This window comes from Melozone crissalis, unplaced genomic scaffold (assembly GCF_028551555.1).
Source record: "Melozone crissalis strain CALT ecotype California unplaced genomic scaffold, PUWL_Pcris_2 ptg000013l_1, whole genome shotgun sequence".
NCBI classification, from domain to species: domain Eukaryota; kingdom Metazoa; phylum Chordata; class Aves; order Passeriformes; family Passerellidae; genus Melozone; species Melozone crissalis.
The window spans coordinates 39684429-39697381 of NW_026535791.1; the positions used below are offsets into that span (position 1 = coordinate 39684429).

Sequence of the window (12953 nt, forward strand, 5' to 3'; positions counted from 1 at the left end):
AGAACAAAACTTCACAAACTGGCAGGCAAGAATATTTCCATGAAAGGTGAAGACAAGAAGCCTAGACATTCAAATACCCTGCAAGCCTAGAGGCATAAACCCGTTCTGCAACTCTGCATTGAAATTACAGTCACTACAGAATCGATGTATGTCTGTGTGTGTCCACACAGATCTGCAAAAGGTAATAAATCTATAGTCTAGTGGCCAGTTATTTACAAAATACTAATTCATTCTGACAGAGCCAGAGGGGGACCCATCCTGTACCAACCCTCGACTTCCAATTGAAAAAGTCCATGTGCTGCTGTGTACACTTACATTTTAACTTAATCCATTTTCCTCTGTCATCCTACAATTACAATACAAGTCACAATAATATTAAATTTCAGTGCCTACAGCATTGCACAATTGAACCATTACTGTAATGAAAACTGACTCCCTTTGATATTAACACTGGTGTTTTCTCTCATTTGCTAGCCATGAAACACAGGAAGAGACCAATGTTGTTTTAATTAAGAATTGTTGTTCAAAATATGCTACTGGGAATATTAAAGTAGCTCTTTGCTCTAATGGCAAAGATAATCAGAGATTTATATGGTTTGAATTTTGGGGGGAAAAAAACCAAAACCAACAACAAAAAAGAAAGAATAAAAAAAAATCTGTGCCATGAATTCAGCTCAACACAAAACCACTGCTCTACTTGACTTGTGCTCACAGGGGCAGGGTGTGCCAAACCCAAGAGATGGCACTTTATGGAAACGACACAGAGCAGTAGTTAGCATGGAACAGAAAGTCAAACCAAACCATGTGTGTTTCTTACACAAGTCACTAAAGCCTTTGCTTTTAGAAAGCTAACAGAGAGCAGCTGGCATTTGCCAAAGAACTACTTTTTGAAAAGTGCAAACCAGATTGTTCTATTGCTGTGCTATTCTGCGCTCTTCTCTACCATCCCTGTTAGAAAAACAAACTTTTTATGTCAGCCACAATATAAGGATGCCAACCAAAGTTTGCAGTCTTCCTTCTCTTAACTACAGTTTGCTCACACCTGTACAGTCTTGTTTCAAGACATGCTCCAAGCAAAGTCTATAAAAGAGGGCGGGGACTGTCTTGTTAGTTGATGAGACATTAATAATCGGTGATTGTATCTCCAATGCAAAGACAGAATTTCATCTACTTTGCAGTTGTTAAAAAATGTATTATTGCATACCATTTGCCTGAATAAGTAAACACTGGAAGTAGAACAAATTGTTAACTCACAACTTTCAGGAAAAGTTATGCCAAATCAGTAGCAGAATTGTGTAACAAACAATCCTTTTTTGGCAAATCATTTTTATGCCAAGGAGAAAATGGCCTTGAGCATAAATCCAAATGGGAGACCTATAATCAGTCTGCACTTGCTTCTTACATTAAACCCAAGATTCAACCACTTGCAAGCACAAAGATCCTATGTTCCTACACCAAGTACCAACTTTTCCAAGGTTTGACTGACGTGCAGAAGCAGAATAAAACCAGGTGGCCACAACCACCTTCAAGGTACTAGTAATATCTGACTTATGAGGAAATAAGATTTTGGCCCACTACATCTGAGCCTCTGAAATGAAGCTAAACTGACAACAGAGTACTTAAAAAAATTCTGTAAACATCAAAAATGTGCATTTGACACAACTGACATCCCTGCCCCAGACAGAAGAGTCCACTGGAGGGGTTCAGCAGAAAGCTGGGGCTAACAGGAGATCCAGCCACTCAGTTTTAGCCCACTGCCCTGCCTCTACTGCAGGGAGGCTCAGCCAGTGCACCCCTCTCATGCAGGGGGAAACCTGGACTCTCAGGTCTCTCTCAGCGATCAGTTTGGCATCACACCAAACAGTGAGCTAAAAAATGCGCAGAAAACTCAATTGAAGCAGGGCTACCTGTGCAGCCACACTCCAGAGGCACAGCTGATAGACCTGCTTGACCTCCCAGCTGGCACAAGGGACACACTGACTACTGGCAAGCTATAGATCTCTTTCCAAATGCAGACAGGGATGTAGCTTCCGACATTTTCTGATTTTAAAAAAGGCAACAAAGCTTTGGAGAGATCTGTATTTGTCCAACCCCAAAAAACCTCTTACACTGGCCTTGGTTCAAGACAGCTCATGCCTAATTCGTCCTGCTTCAGCAAAAATATTCAGCATTCAGCACATGCTCGACATGAGCTTTTCTGAATAAGGACAGTTTTCCAAGTCAGGCTGTAGGAGCATAGTGCAGTCCTGCTTGCCTTGGTGTCTGTCACACACTGATCCACAGAATGGAAGATTACAATACGCTACAAATCTAATACGTGGCTTTTGGTTTTCTTTGAAAGGTGCCTGAAAACTGTCTGATACAAAGAATGATTACACCTTTTTAATATTTTTTTTCAAGCAGTGAAGTAATCTGTATGCCAATGTGACTTTCCCTGTTCAGCTAATCTGTTCAGCTCAGAAAAACACCCTGGAAAAAGAAACCCCCCAAAAACCTGAAGGTAAAGCGCTGTGCAGTGATTAAGCTGCCAGCTTCTGAACTAAACTGAAATTAATTAAACATGAAGAAAGCAACTGAAGTGTGGACAGAGAATGCTACGGGACTGCAAATCCTCAAAAGGAGTCAAGATGTTCCCAACTCCAAATTTACACTTTCATCTAGTCAGGTATAGAAACCAACTGCTGCTCAGGCAGTAGGTAAGCAGATGGCAAGCACCAAGCAAAAATGAAACTGTGAAACGATGCACCACTGATGAGGAGTCAGAAGAAGCATAGTTATGTGTGCTTCCACCAGTGCTCACTGCATAGGTTCCTTAAACAAACTGCTTCAAACTTGGAGAACATCAAAAGCCAGATGGGTCTTCCTGAATGAATCTGCAGGCAAGGAGCCAGGATTCCCGTTTGCTGCAGAAATAGGCCTGGACTTGATTTGAGTCTTCTTAGCTCTGACAGGCTGGAGTCTGGCAGAACTCCCAATCCAAAATAAAACAGCATTCAAGTGAGACTGGGTTTTAACTAACAATAATAATAATAATGATAATAAAATTTCAAATCACCCTTACTAGCTTTAAAACACATTTCTCTTTACAGTGCAGCATTCACCTTCCCCATTGCTGTTCTTTGGTTTGGGTATATAAATAAAAGCCTTATTCAAACAGAAGCTAAGAAAACAGTGAGAAGCAATTTGCAGCATCACAAATTTTTCAGCCTAACATAATTTCACTACCTAACCTATCCTGCTGTGTAAAACAAGCCAAATAATTTCTTGTTTTCCGTTGACACATGTAAAACTTGACTTTCCTTTAAAGCATACAAAGCTCTGATCCTACCAAACAAAGTTTTGTAAATACTATTTTAGCCATCACCCATGAGACATTTTTAAAAGAACACTACAGGTAGGAAACCCATCTTATAGTTATGTATATGTCATGCATCAGGAATGATTCACCTAGCAACACAATCCTCTACCAACCTTTATCTTTTTTGGCTTGGAACTTATGTTTAAAACCAGAAGAAAGCATAGACTATTACATCAAAGTTTAAATCAGCTGCATTATAATTATCATGCTGATACCTCAATAAACACTGGGTGTTGGCTGGCCAGGATTGCCAAAAAAGATAGAGGTCCTGCCCTTATTTGCTGCCTTTGACAATGTATATAATCACATCAAAGGAAAGTTCTCTGCATCACAGCTAACAGGAAAAAAAAAAATCATCTGTACATTCTCTTTCCTGGAGTAAAATTAAAGAATTTTTTCATAACAAGAAAGTTTAAATTTTGCCTAAATTTTGCCTATAATGAAAAATAATTATAATGTAAAGCCCTTTCAGGCTTGCAGGACTTGCAGTACTCACTGAAGTCACTGGAGGCATTTTCATGAAGTTGAACGACCACTAGATATGCTAAGATTAAACCTTCATTTACAGGGACAAAAATGATAACAACAAAAAAAAAAAAAAAAAAAAAAAACCCAACCCAGATAATTCAAAATTACACTGAAGACACTTCAAGTTCAGGAAATTTCTGTGCGCATGTTTTATCTTTTTTGGGTCTTAAGTCTATCTGGGAGTGGAGAAGCAATGCAAAACTGGTTTTTGTTCTGCCATTTTGTTTTCATACCTGGCTTCCAGAAACATACTGAGCTCAATGTACGTGTTTTCTCAAAGCCTGTCCATGCTTCAGTGTTGGGGTCTTTTTTCCTCGTTTAGAAAACAGGAGTGAAAAACTGAAAAATCTCTGTTTTAAATACACCTTCGAGCTTCTATCAGTGAAAACTCCTTAAGGTGAGGGGGACCTGGAGGGGAAAGACTCTGGATACAGGGAGAGCTGGGGTGCACTGTCCAGGATGCTCTTCGTAGATGATTCTCCATCTCTCTCAGTGCCCTGCCAAACCTGTCCTGCCTTATCTGGGACATTTCTGAAATGTGACATGACAGGCAGGTTCGAAAGCTAAACTTTGGATAATGGTGGGCAAACAAAGGACATCGGTTTTTGCATTATTTCTTTAATTACTTTAACCCTTGTTCGAACAGAAAGCATAAGGCCAGAGTAATTCAGCTTCCCCCTTTGTCATTTGCCTGCCATAAATATGCACCAGTCTGCATTTGAAAAGCTGAAGGAGGCTGCAAGCTTGCTGGACATTTATCATGCTCTGTTCCCTGTTAACAAGCAAATACTTTAGTTGAATGGCCCATTAGCAATCATTGTCAAATGCAGAATGCAAGGTGCTTGAATGTGACCGGCCTGTAAATTAGATGAGGTTGCCCCTGTGCTTTGGAGAATTTCAGCAAATGAATTGGATCTTTTGCTATAGATTTGTGAAGGTTAAGTTTCAACACAGGAAACCCATCTGAGCATTTCAGGTCCTGTGAATTCTGCCAATCCGTTCGGCTCCCTATATGCACTTGTTAATTTTTCATTTGTTAAATCACATCAGCAGCTTGACAGTTTGGGGTCTGGAGTCCCCTTTCCAGTCAGAATCGTGAAGATTTCCAGCATACTATTGGATAGGGTAAGAATGATAAAGTCAAGCATGCAATTAACATCTTCATATAAAAAACCCTGGAATAATCAAACAAATTAAAAAAAAACCCAAACCAAATCCACTTTAAAAGTGTCCAAGCTACTGCCAACAAACAGCATGAATTCCATTTTGCCGAGCTCATCCCAGGCTCCTTCCCAGTAAAGAAAGACACAACTGTTATTGTAGGCTTCGGTGGTTTTTCCCCTTGTGTCTAGACTGCGCTTAACAAATGCAGAATGCTTTCTTCTCCCCCCTTCGCAGACAAATGAACGGCAATAAAGTAGATATGTCTCATTTGAATCGTACCCCTGATTTGCAATGTAATGCTGACTTTAAGTTGTGGGCGTTAAGGGTTGTCAGTTGGGTAGAAAAGCAAGTATTAACTATTTAAAAGCTCTTTAAGAGAAAAAGCAAGAAAAACCACATCCAAGTAGCTGCACTAGGAGAGGTATATCACTACCTTTACAGCTGCAAATCACTTAAAATAAATGATTAAACAATAGCTATATTGTCTGCCGGCTAAACTCAAGGGGCTGACAGCAAACTACTCATCCCAGTGATTGTAAGTTGGCTGGGGAGGAGGGGAAGGGGGGGAGGCAGATGCTTATCTCATTCATTTCTAGATTTCAGCCAGCCTTTCGGAAATAAACACCACCTAGAGACTGAGCCAGAAACATTTGGTTATCTGCAGCTTGACTGGTAAATAGGAATGGATGCTGGTTTGTTTGTGGTTGTTCGGTTTTTTGTTTTTCAGGGTTTTTTTTTTCTTTTATATTAATGCAGGATAGGAAACACAAGAGATGCTAAAGTATCACCTGGCCTAGGCACAGACAATGCATCATGTTTATCTTTGCTGCTCCCATGGAGTGTGAGATGGAGACCACAAACTAAAACACAGCTGAAATCAAAAGCTCTCTGTTTTCCTTCCAGATAACCCCAATACCAGCTCTCCCCTCTGTTCTCTGTGCCTTGCCAGCATGCTCCTGCCCGAAGCCCAAATAGATTAAGGCAACAAATCCCAAGTGCAGCCAATTCTTCAGAAAGGCTGCTGCTAGGGCAGGAGTTAAAAATGAGAATCTTCCACACCTCACAACTGCAGCCATCTCAAGTTTTAATCGGCCCCCATCTCGGCAAAAAGCAGTAAATGAAATCTATCTTTACCATATTATACACCACCAATGAGCAAGAACTGAGCAGCTTTTCTTCACCGCTCCAACCACCCCAAGCCACAAGTAGGCCTTTCATAGTTCCTAATCCCGGCCCCCAAGTTTTGTGCGGTTTTCACATAATACCTTACAGCCCAGAGCAAGGCCTTTAGTTTATAACACCCCTTTCAGAGACGTGTCATTTCTAACATCAAGCTAATCTATATGTTGCCATGGCATCACCCTTTATCTGCCTTTACATCTTATGAACTGCATGGATTTACCACATTATTTTTATCTGAAAGACAGAAAATGGTGGTTTTATTGCCATACAATCAGATTACTGCTGCTAGTTTCTCTATGCCTTTTTACCATACTTCAATCAAAAGGGATCAGTTTCTTTATACTCTGCCCTTGATTTACATTACATCTGTAAAGACCTAGTCTGGGTTGTAATCCCCTTATTAACTATGACCAGGGTTGATTTGCCTAAAAATAAAAGCAAATTGTGTCAGACCTTTTCACTTTGTTTTTGATTCGGAACTACAAAATGGATTACTAAAGAAATCTTCAGAGTTCACACGGCTGGTATAGTACTGAATTTAAAATGAGAATTAAACAAGTTAAACATGGGAGCTGTGTCAACGGTTTACATTTTCCATCATGGGAGAAAGGCTGAACTGCATTTGTCTTTGTGCTCTCTGGCTTTAAGGAGACAATGAAGCCACAGGAGATTTTTCCAAGCCCTTCTAACACTGTCCATTTACCATCCTCCCTTCCTCTGCTTTTTCATGCAACTCCCCCACAAACTCTTCTCCCTTACTGCTCCCTTCCCAGCCCCCCCACAAAAACTTCCCCTCCTTCAAGACAACAGTGTGTTAGTTAAAAGTCCACGTACTGTGTCACTCAGTATTTTAATCAAAATATTTCAAGCAGTTTAACATTCCTATGTAAGTTTCCACAATGCCTCACAAAGAATGAGCTCATAAGCAAATCCACGTAGATGTATGATAAATGACCAGAAAAACAGGTTTCTTTATGTCAGAAGCCAAGGCAGACAGACATTAGGCACACATGAATAACATTTTAATCACTATTTTTTTTCTCAGAAGAACACTTTCTTCTCATTTGCAACAAGCAATTTCAAGTACTGCAGGTTTGCACGATGCATGAAGACCAGATCATAAAGGAAAAAAGGTCCCCAAAGGAGGCCTGCCTGTGGCTGCTGCGCAGGCTGAAAGGCCTGTCTATGCCAGCGTGCCAGAGCAGCCACCTCAGCTCCTCATTTCCCATGCCAGCAACCTTGGCCGAATTTGAGAGGATCCAGAGTGTCACACCTCAAGCAATGCTATCTCCTTACAATAAAACACGTAAGAGGGAAGGAAAAAAAAAAAAAAAAGAAAAAAGAGAAGGAAAAAAAAAAAAGCCAGAGGAAGGCATTCTCATGTGTGGGAAGAGGGAGAACTTAAGTGATTTTAGCATGACTTTTAGTCACAGCCTTTCTAAAAGCAATTACTTCATTAAACCAAGTGAAATAACGTAGCACAGCTTACAGATAACATGCTTTAACATAATTACTATAAATAATATAGCAATTATACTCTACCTATGGAAGGCTGGGGAAAATAACCAGCTCAAGAAATCGGCCTTCAGTTTATTCTGAAATCATTTTGCTAATTCACCTGTGCTTCAGAGACCTGGCTACAAATGCCAGACCTATCAAATGGACTGACTGGGAGCCACCACTTGCTCCATCTATTAGCACGCCAAGTGTCAACAGCTATGTTTTGGGTACAATTTAGGAGCATGTGTTTAAACAATTTTAACCTTCCACTCCTGTTTCTTCAGCTTGAAGCTGTAATTGCAAAGGTTAGAAAGTGTAGTCCCATAGCACAGGACTCCCAAATAAATTCCTGTCTAGCTGAGAGCCTCCCAAACATGTTGTGTGATATCGTTTTAGCAAGCTCTTTGGCTCTGGCTGGCTTGCCTGTCCTGTGAAACAAGGGCTGTCCATTACCTACAGTTTATCATCCTGACAAAATGTGAGGAATGTGGATGTGAAAGCACTAACAATTCCACCCCTGGTGCTTTCTCCTTTTTTTCCCTCTGTATTAAAACCGACAAGATTAACCCAAATGCAAACTGCAGAGCATAGTTCAAGGGGCTATTCAATCGGTAGTGAATGTGCATTTGTTTACCTACAAAAATAAGAATTTCAGATACAATGAGAAGCAGACTAGTCTATACGCTACTGAATAGAACATTTAGCAGGGTCATCAATTGTAGTTTATTTTATCAGTTTCTGACATGTTAGCATTCATTCAGAGGCAGGCTGTGAAATAGCCCATATATAACTAGTTATCAGAGGGAGAGAAAAACAGGTATATAATCTAACTTAATCAGTGTCAAAGGCACCACTTATGAGGATAACCTTCCACATGTCACTAAGGAGACCCGCCTTGACCGCTGGCCTGTAGCACACAGGGAAAGAGTGACGCTTAGACATAAGTGATGCTTTTTTGAATGAGATTTCTCTACTGCTTCACTGAAAGGTGCCCCATAACATTTCTCGTGGTCCTGCATGTCAAAGGCAGTGCAGAGCCCTTGTGAGGGGAAACTGAGGTAATCTATGCTATCTGCATATACATTGCTTGTCTTGGCAGAAACAACACAGGCAGAAATTCTCCCACTAAAAGGTGTCAACAGGAGTTAAACCTAGAGTTATTTTTCCTCTGTGTTTTCAAGATCAGATGATCTAAAAGTTCTTTAGATGATAAGTCTTTAAAGTATGCCAAGACCATCTAAAACAACAAAGCAATATAATCACAGGTATAATTATTTTATGGAGGTCACTTCAATCTCATGATTTGGTCAAGGCAATAAAGCAGATCTCTAAAAAGATAAGGGGGGACCAGGGAGGGGAGATCTGTGTTCCAGCAGCTACTGCATGCTCTCCATTCCAGCCACCTGCTAGAAATTATAACCCCTAGACTTCAGTGTAAAATGCTCACTTTCAGTTTATACGCTCACCTTAACCTAAAATTTATTATTTCATACTTTATATTAACCTAACAACTTCTCCCATTTTAACTGCCTACCTGTTCAGCAGATTTTTGCCTTGAGACATTCAATAGAGTTAAATGCACAGCTTCCCTGAATAAATTAACCAGCATCAAAGATAGTTATTATTTCAAATCTAGAAAGGAGCTTTATTATTATACCATGCCAAGATCTATTCAACAGCTTTACTTCCCAAGCTAACAATCAGCTTGAATCCAGAGTGAGGACAACCTTCTCTAAGGAGAAATTATTCAGGATCCTTCAGGCAAACAAGTGTGAGAAGAATTAGTAAGAAATTCTGCTGGGAGAGGTAGAGCTGCCTCACCAGCAGCAGTGTCAGGAATGCATTTGCAAGCCTCCTCAAACTCCAGGCCTCCAAGAGGCCTATAAATCACTAGCCCCAGCAATTGAAAAGACTAATTTTAATAGTGTACTTCTTCACTGTGGTGATTAAGCCTCAATGAATCACTCAAGAAAATTCAATTACATCAGCAACACAACCTATTTTTAAGCGTGCATTTAAGTTGAAAAAGTAATTAGATATTATCATTAGATCTACCATTAACAACATTCAAACCTTTTTTGTAATCAAACAGTTTAGAATTAACTAAATGGAAACACAAATCGTGTTTGACAAAAGAAGCATATCCCCAGGCTCCGTGAGATGGGCTGAATTCAGCTGCTCGGATGCCTTCGTTTCACTGATGGCTAATAAAAGCCATCAAGGTAAGTTAAAAAAGAAGCGAAAGCAGGTTGGGGCTGGCAGCGGAGAGCCCCGAGCAGCCGGCTCTTCTGCTTTGGAAGAGTGACCTCTGTAGGCACAAACCCAGCGAGGCCTGCGATGCAAAAGCATTCCCCTTCCTCCTAGGCCGAGCCAAGGCTGTTTTCCACCAGCACAGCAGGCCCACTCCTGCAATGCAACCCCGGCTCTCAGCCTTTGCCTTTCGAGAGCTTAAACAGCCTTATAAAGCCCGCTTTATAACCGGCCCGGCCGCTTCGTCCTCCCCAGTGACGCCGTGCCTTTCTTAAGCCAAAGAAAGGCTTCAGCTGTGCAACATCAGGCAAGCGCTGAGCCAGTGACTGGAGGTAAATTTTAACAGGCTTCCCACCTGATGCATATACAAAATAAGTATTTGTCAATCAATATTACAAATAAAGACTCTGAACTGAAAAGTCCAGCGCGCTCCTGCCAGTTTCTTTTTTTTTTTTTTTAGTTCTTTTTCCCTAAGAAAGATTAGGAAACTTCTCGGTAAAGAGAAACCAAGTATTAAAAAATAATACAGGCAGAAGTCTATAGTAATTTTTTCGTTTAGTGAAAGCCACAGCAGATGATGACTGTAAGGCAATGTAACTTGGTAAACTTGAGATGCTACTCCTAGTTCAAACTTTGAAATCTTCACCAAAGTCCTAGAGATCCTGCCACCTGTGCAGGATTAATCCCTGATCCAGGAAATACTCCATTCATACTTGTCTCATCACTACCTAACATTTCCTCTACAAACTCCCCCGGGAAAACAAGACATGTACTTACTGGAGTTAATGGGAAACGCTAAATTCAATTAACACATTGCATATTTAATTTTAAACATATATAACTGAAGATGGAGCATGCATATAAAAAAATTATTTTAACCTATTTCTGCTTTAAAATTCCCTTAACTCATTAGAGTCCTACTTCTTCCTATCGTGATTTTTGTTCTCTAAACTAGTGATTCTAACCACAAAAGTTCAGAGGCTCTCACAAGTGAACAAAGCCAACTTCCATTTTGTACGTCAAAAATCCAAGGAGACAAAAGAGAAGTAGCTTTACATCACTGCCTGAGACTTTTCTTTAGAACAGCCCACTTTTCAAAAAGTTCCTCTTTCTAACAGCAATAATTTTGTGAGTTTAAGTAAAGAAGTTTTTTTTTTTTTTAAGATAACGCATCTCTTTTAAGAGTGAGCTTTAAAAGAGAGGTCCTGGGAACGCATGTACATTTTCGCTGGGGTTTGTTAATGAAGAATGACACTATATGGTTGTGTGATGGGTAATGCTGAGTTCATTACTCACTGACATGTGCCTTGATACCATCAACTCCACAACCAAATTTAGCCCTGTTATAAGCAGATGTAACTTCGCTGGAGTCAATGGGATGAGTTTGCATCTGCAGACGGAGAAGTTGGAGAGTATCACCCTTTCCTGGCAACTCAGCGCAGCCCGGCTCCTCCGCTGCTCCAGCCCGGGCGAGCCCGGACTTTGCCCGCAGATTTTATCCTGCTACCGCCGCACCACTCCCCGGTCCGCCGCCCTGGTCCTCCCTCATCCCTTCCGAGACCCTCCCGCCAGAGGCAGGGGGCGACGGGGCAGCTCCGCCGTCACACGAACCACCGGCCCCGGGAAGAGCCGGATCCCGCTGCCGGCCAGGCCGGAGCCCCCGCCGCCGCCGCTCACCGCTAGCGCACTCCGCCCCGTCCCCGTGTCTGCCGGCGGCCGCGGCCGACCTGCGGCACCGTCCCGTCCCTCCCCCGCGCACGGAGGACAGCGCCGGTCCCCGGGGAGACGGCGGGCGGGAGCGGGATGGAAACTTACTTGGGGTTAGAGGAATTCCAATATATGGGGTCTAAAACGATGGACCGCGCCAGTGCAGTTCTGCATAAAACCATCACGGCTCCCCAGCAGTACTTCCAGGCGGAGGCATCTCGCCTCCGCGCTGCCATGGTCGCAGGCGGCACCGAGTCCCTCCCCGGAGCCTCGCCAACTCCGCCGTGCGCCTTCCCACGCACCTGAGCGGCAACAGCAGGGTGGGTGCCCGGTATCCCAACAGCCGGGATGATTGATAGGAAAAAAAGAATAATTTAAAAAATTTTTTAAAAAATCAGTAAGGGTCGACGATGCACTTGGCGAGAACTGCAAGCAGATCTACTGAGTCATGTATGCCACTCGCATGTAGGAATATCTCCTGTGAGGTCAGATCCAAGCTACCTCCGAAGTAACAGCAATAGAAAAAAAAAATAAAAAAAAAGCAAACGCCTTAGTCCTTCCTCTTAGTGGGGGTCTCCCGGCTGCCTTGGAAGATGCCACTCAAACTGCCAACTCCCATTTGGATCCAGAGCGCCATACGCGTTCACAGTGTCTAAGGCCCGCGTGAAAAGGAGTAAAACAAAAAATAAATTAAAAAGAGGTAAAATAAAGGGTAGCGGGAGAAATAAAAGGGTCGGGGGGAAAAGGACACAGCTTCGGCGGGCGGCTCCTCCTGTATGTCTATCACTGCTCCCCGCAGTTTGCAATCCGCACGGGCACCAGCTCAGGCTGTTTCGGGCAGCTCGGAAGCAACCGCGAGTCAATAAATCCACTCCGAGTCAGCTCCCCCAGTCCCGGGGAGGCGCATCCGCAGGGCTCCGGCTTCCCCGAGGGGCACTGCTGTCCTTGTCGCCGGCAAAGACCACGGAGCGGAGCAAGGAAAGAAACAGGGACGGACAATAATGATTACAAAAATAAAAAAATAAAATAAACCAAAACGGGGGGGCGGGGGGGTCGCAGCGTCAAATCGTCCCTCTCCCGTTGCGCGACCTGCAGTGCGCGCCGCGGCGGCTGACTGAGCAAGAGGAACGACGGGCGCGGGATTTGCGCCGAGCGCAACCCACCGCGGAGGAGAAGGAATGGAGCGAGGGAGGAGAAGCGGCGCCAGCCACTGTCGTTCCCAGCGCGGCGCTTCCAACCTCCGATGCCGCCGCTGCGAGTCCCC

The 12953-nt window shown here is 42.8% G+C and overlaps 1 protein-coding gene across 1 annotated transcript in view; it reads right to left on the reverse strand.

Moving 5' to 3' along the window:
- EFNB2 (ephrin B2) overlaps positions 1-12953 on the reverse strand; it is a 45949-nt gene extending 32996 nt beyond the window's left edge. The window contains exon 1 of the mRNA XM_054271927.1: positions 11798-12953. Within this exon, the coding sequence (XP_054127902.1) occupies positions 11798-11925 (128 nt within the window). The 5' untranslated portion in view covers positions 11926-12953. The remainder of the gene's footprint in view (positions 1-11797) is intronic.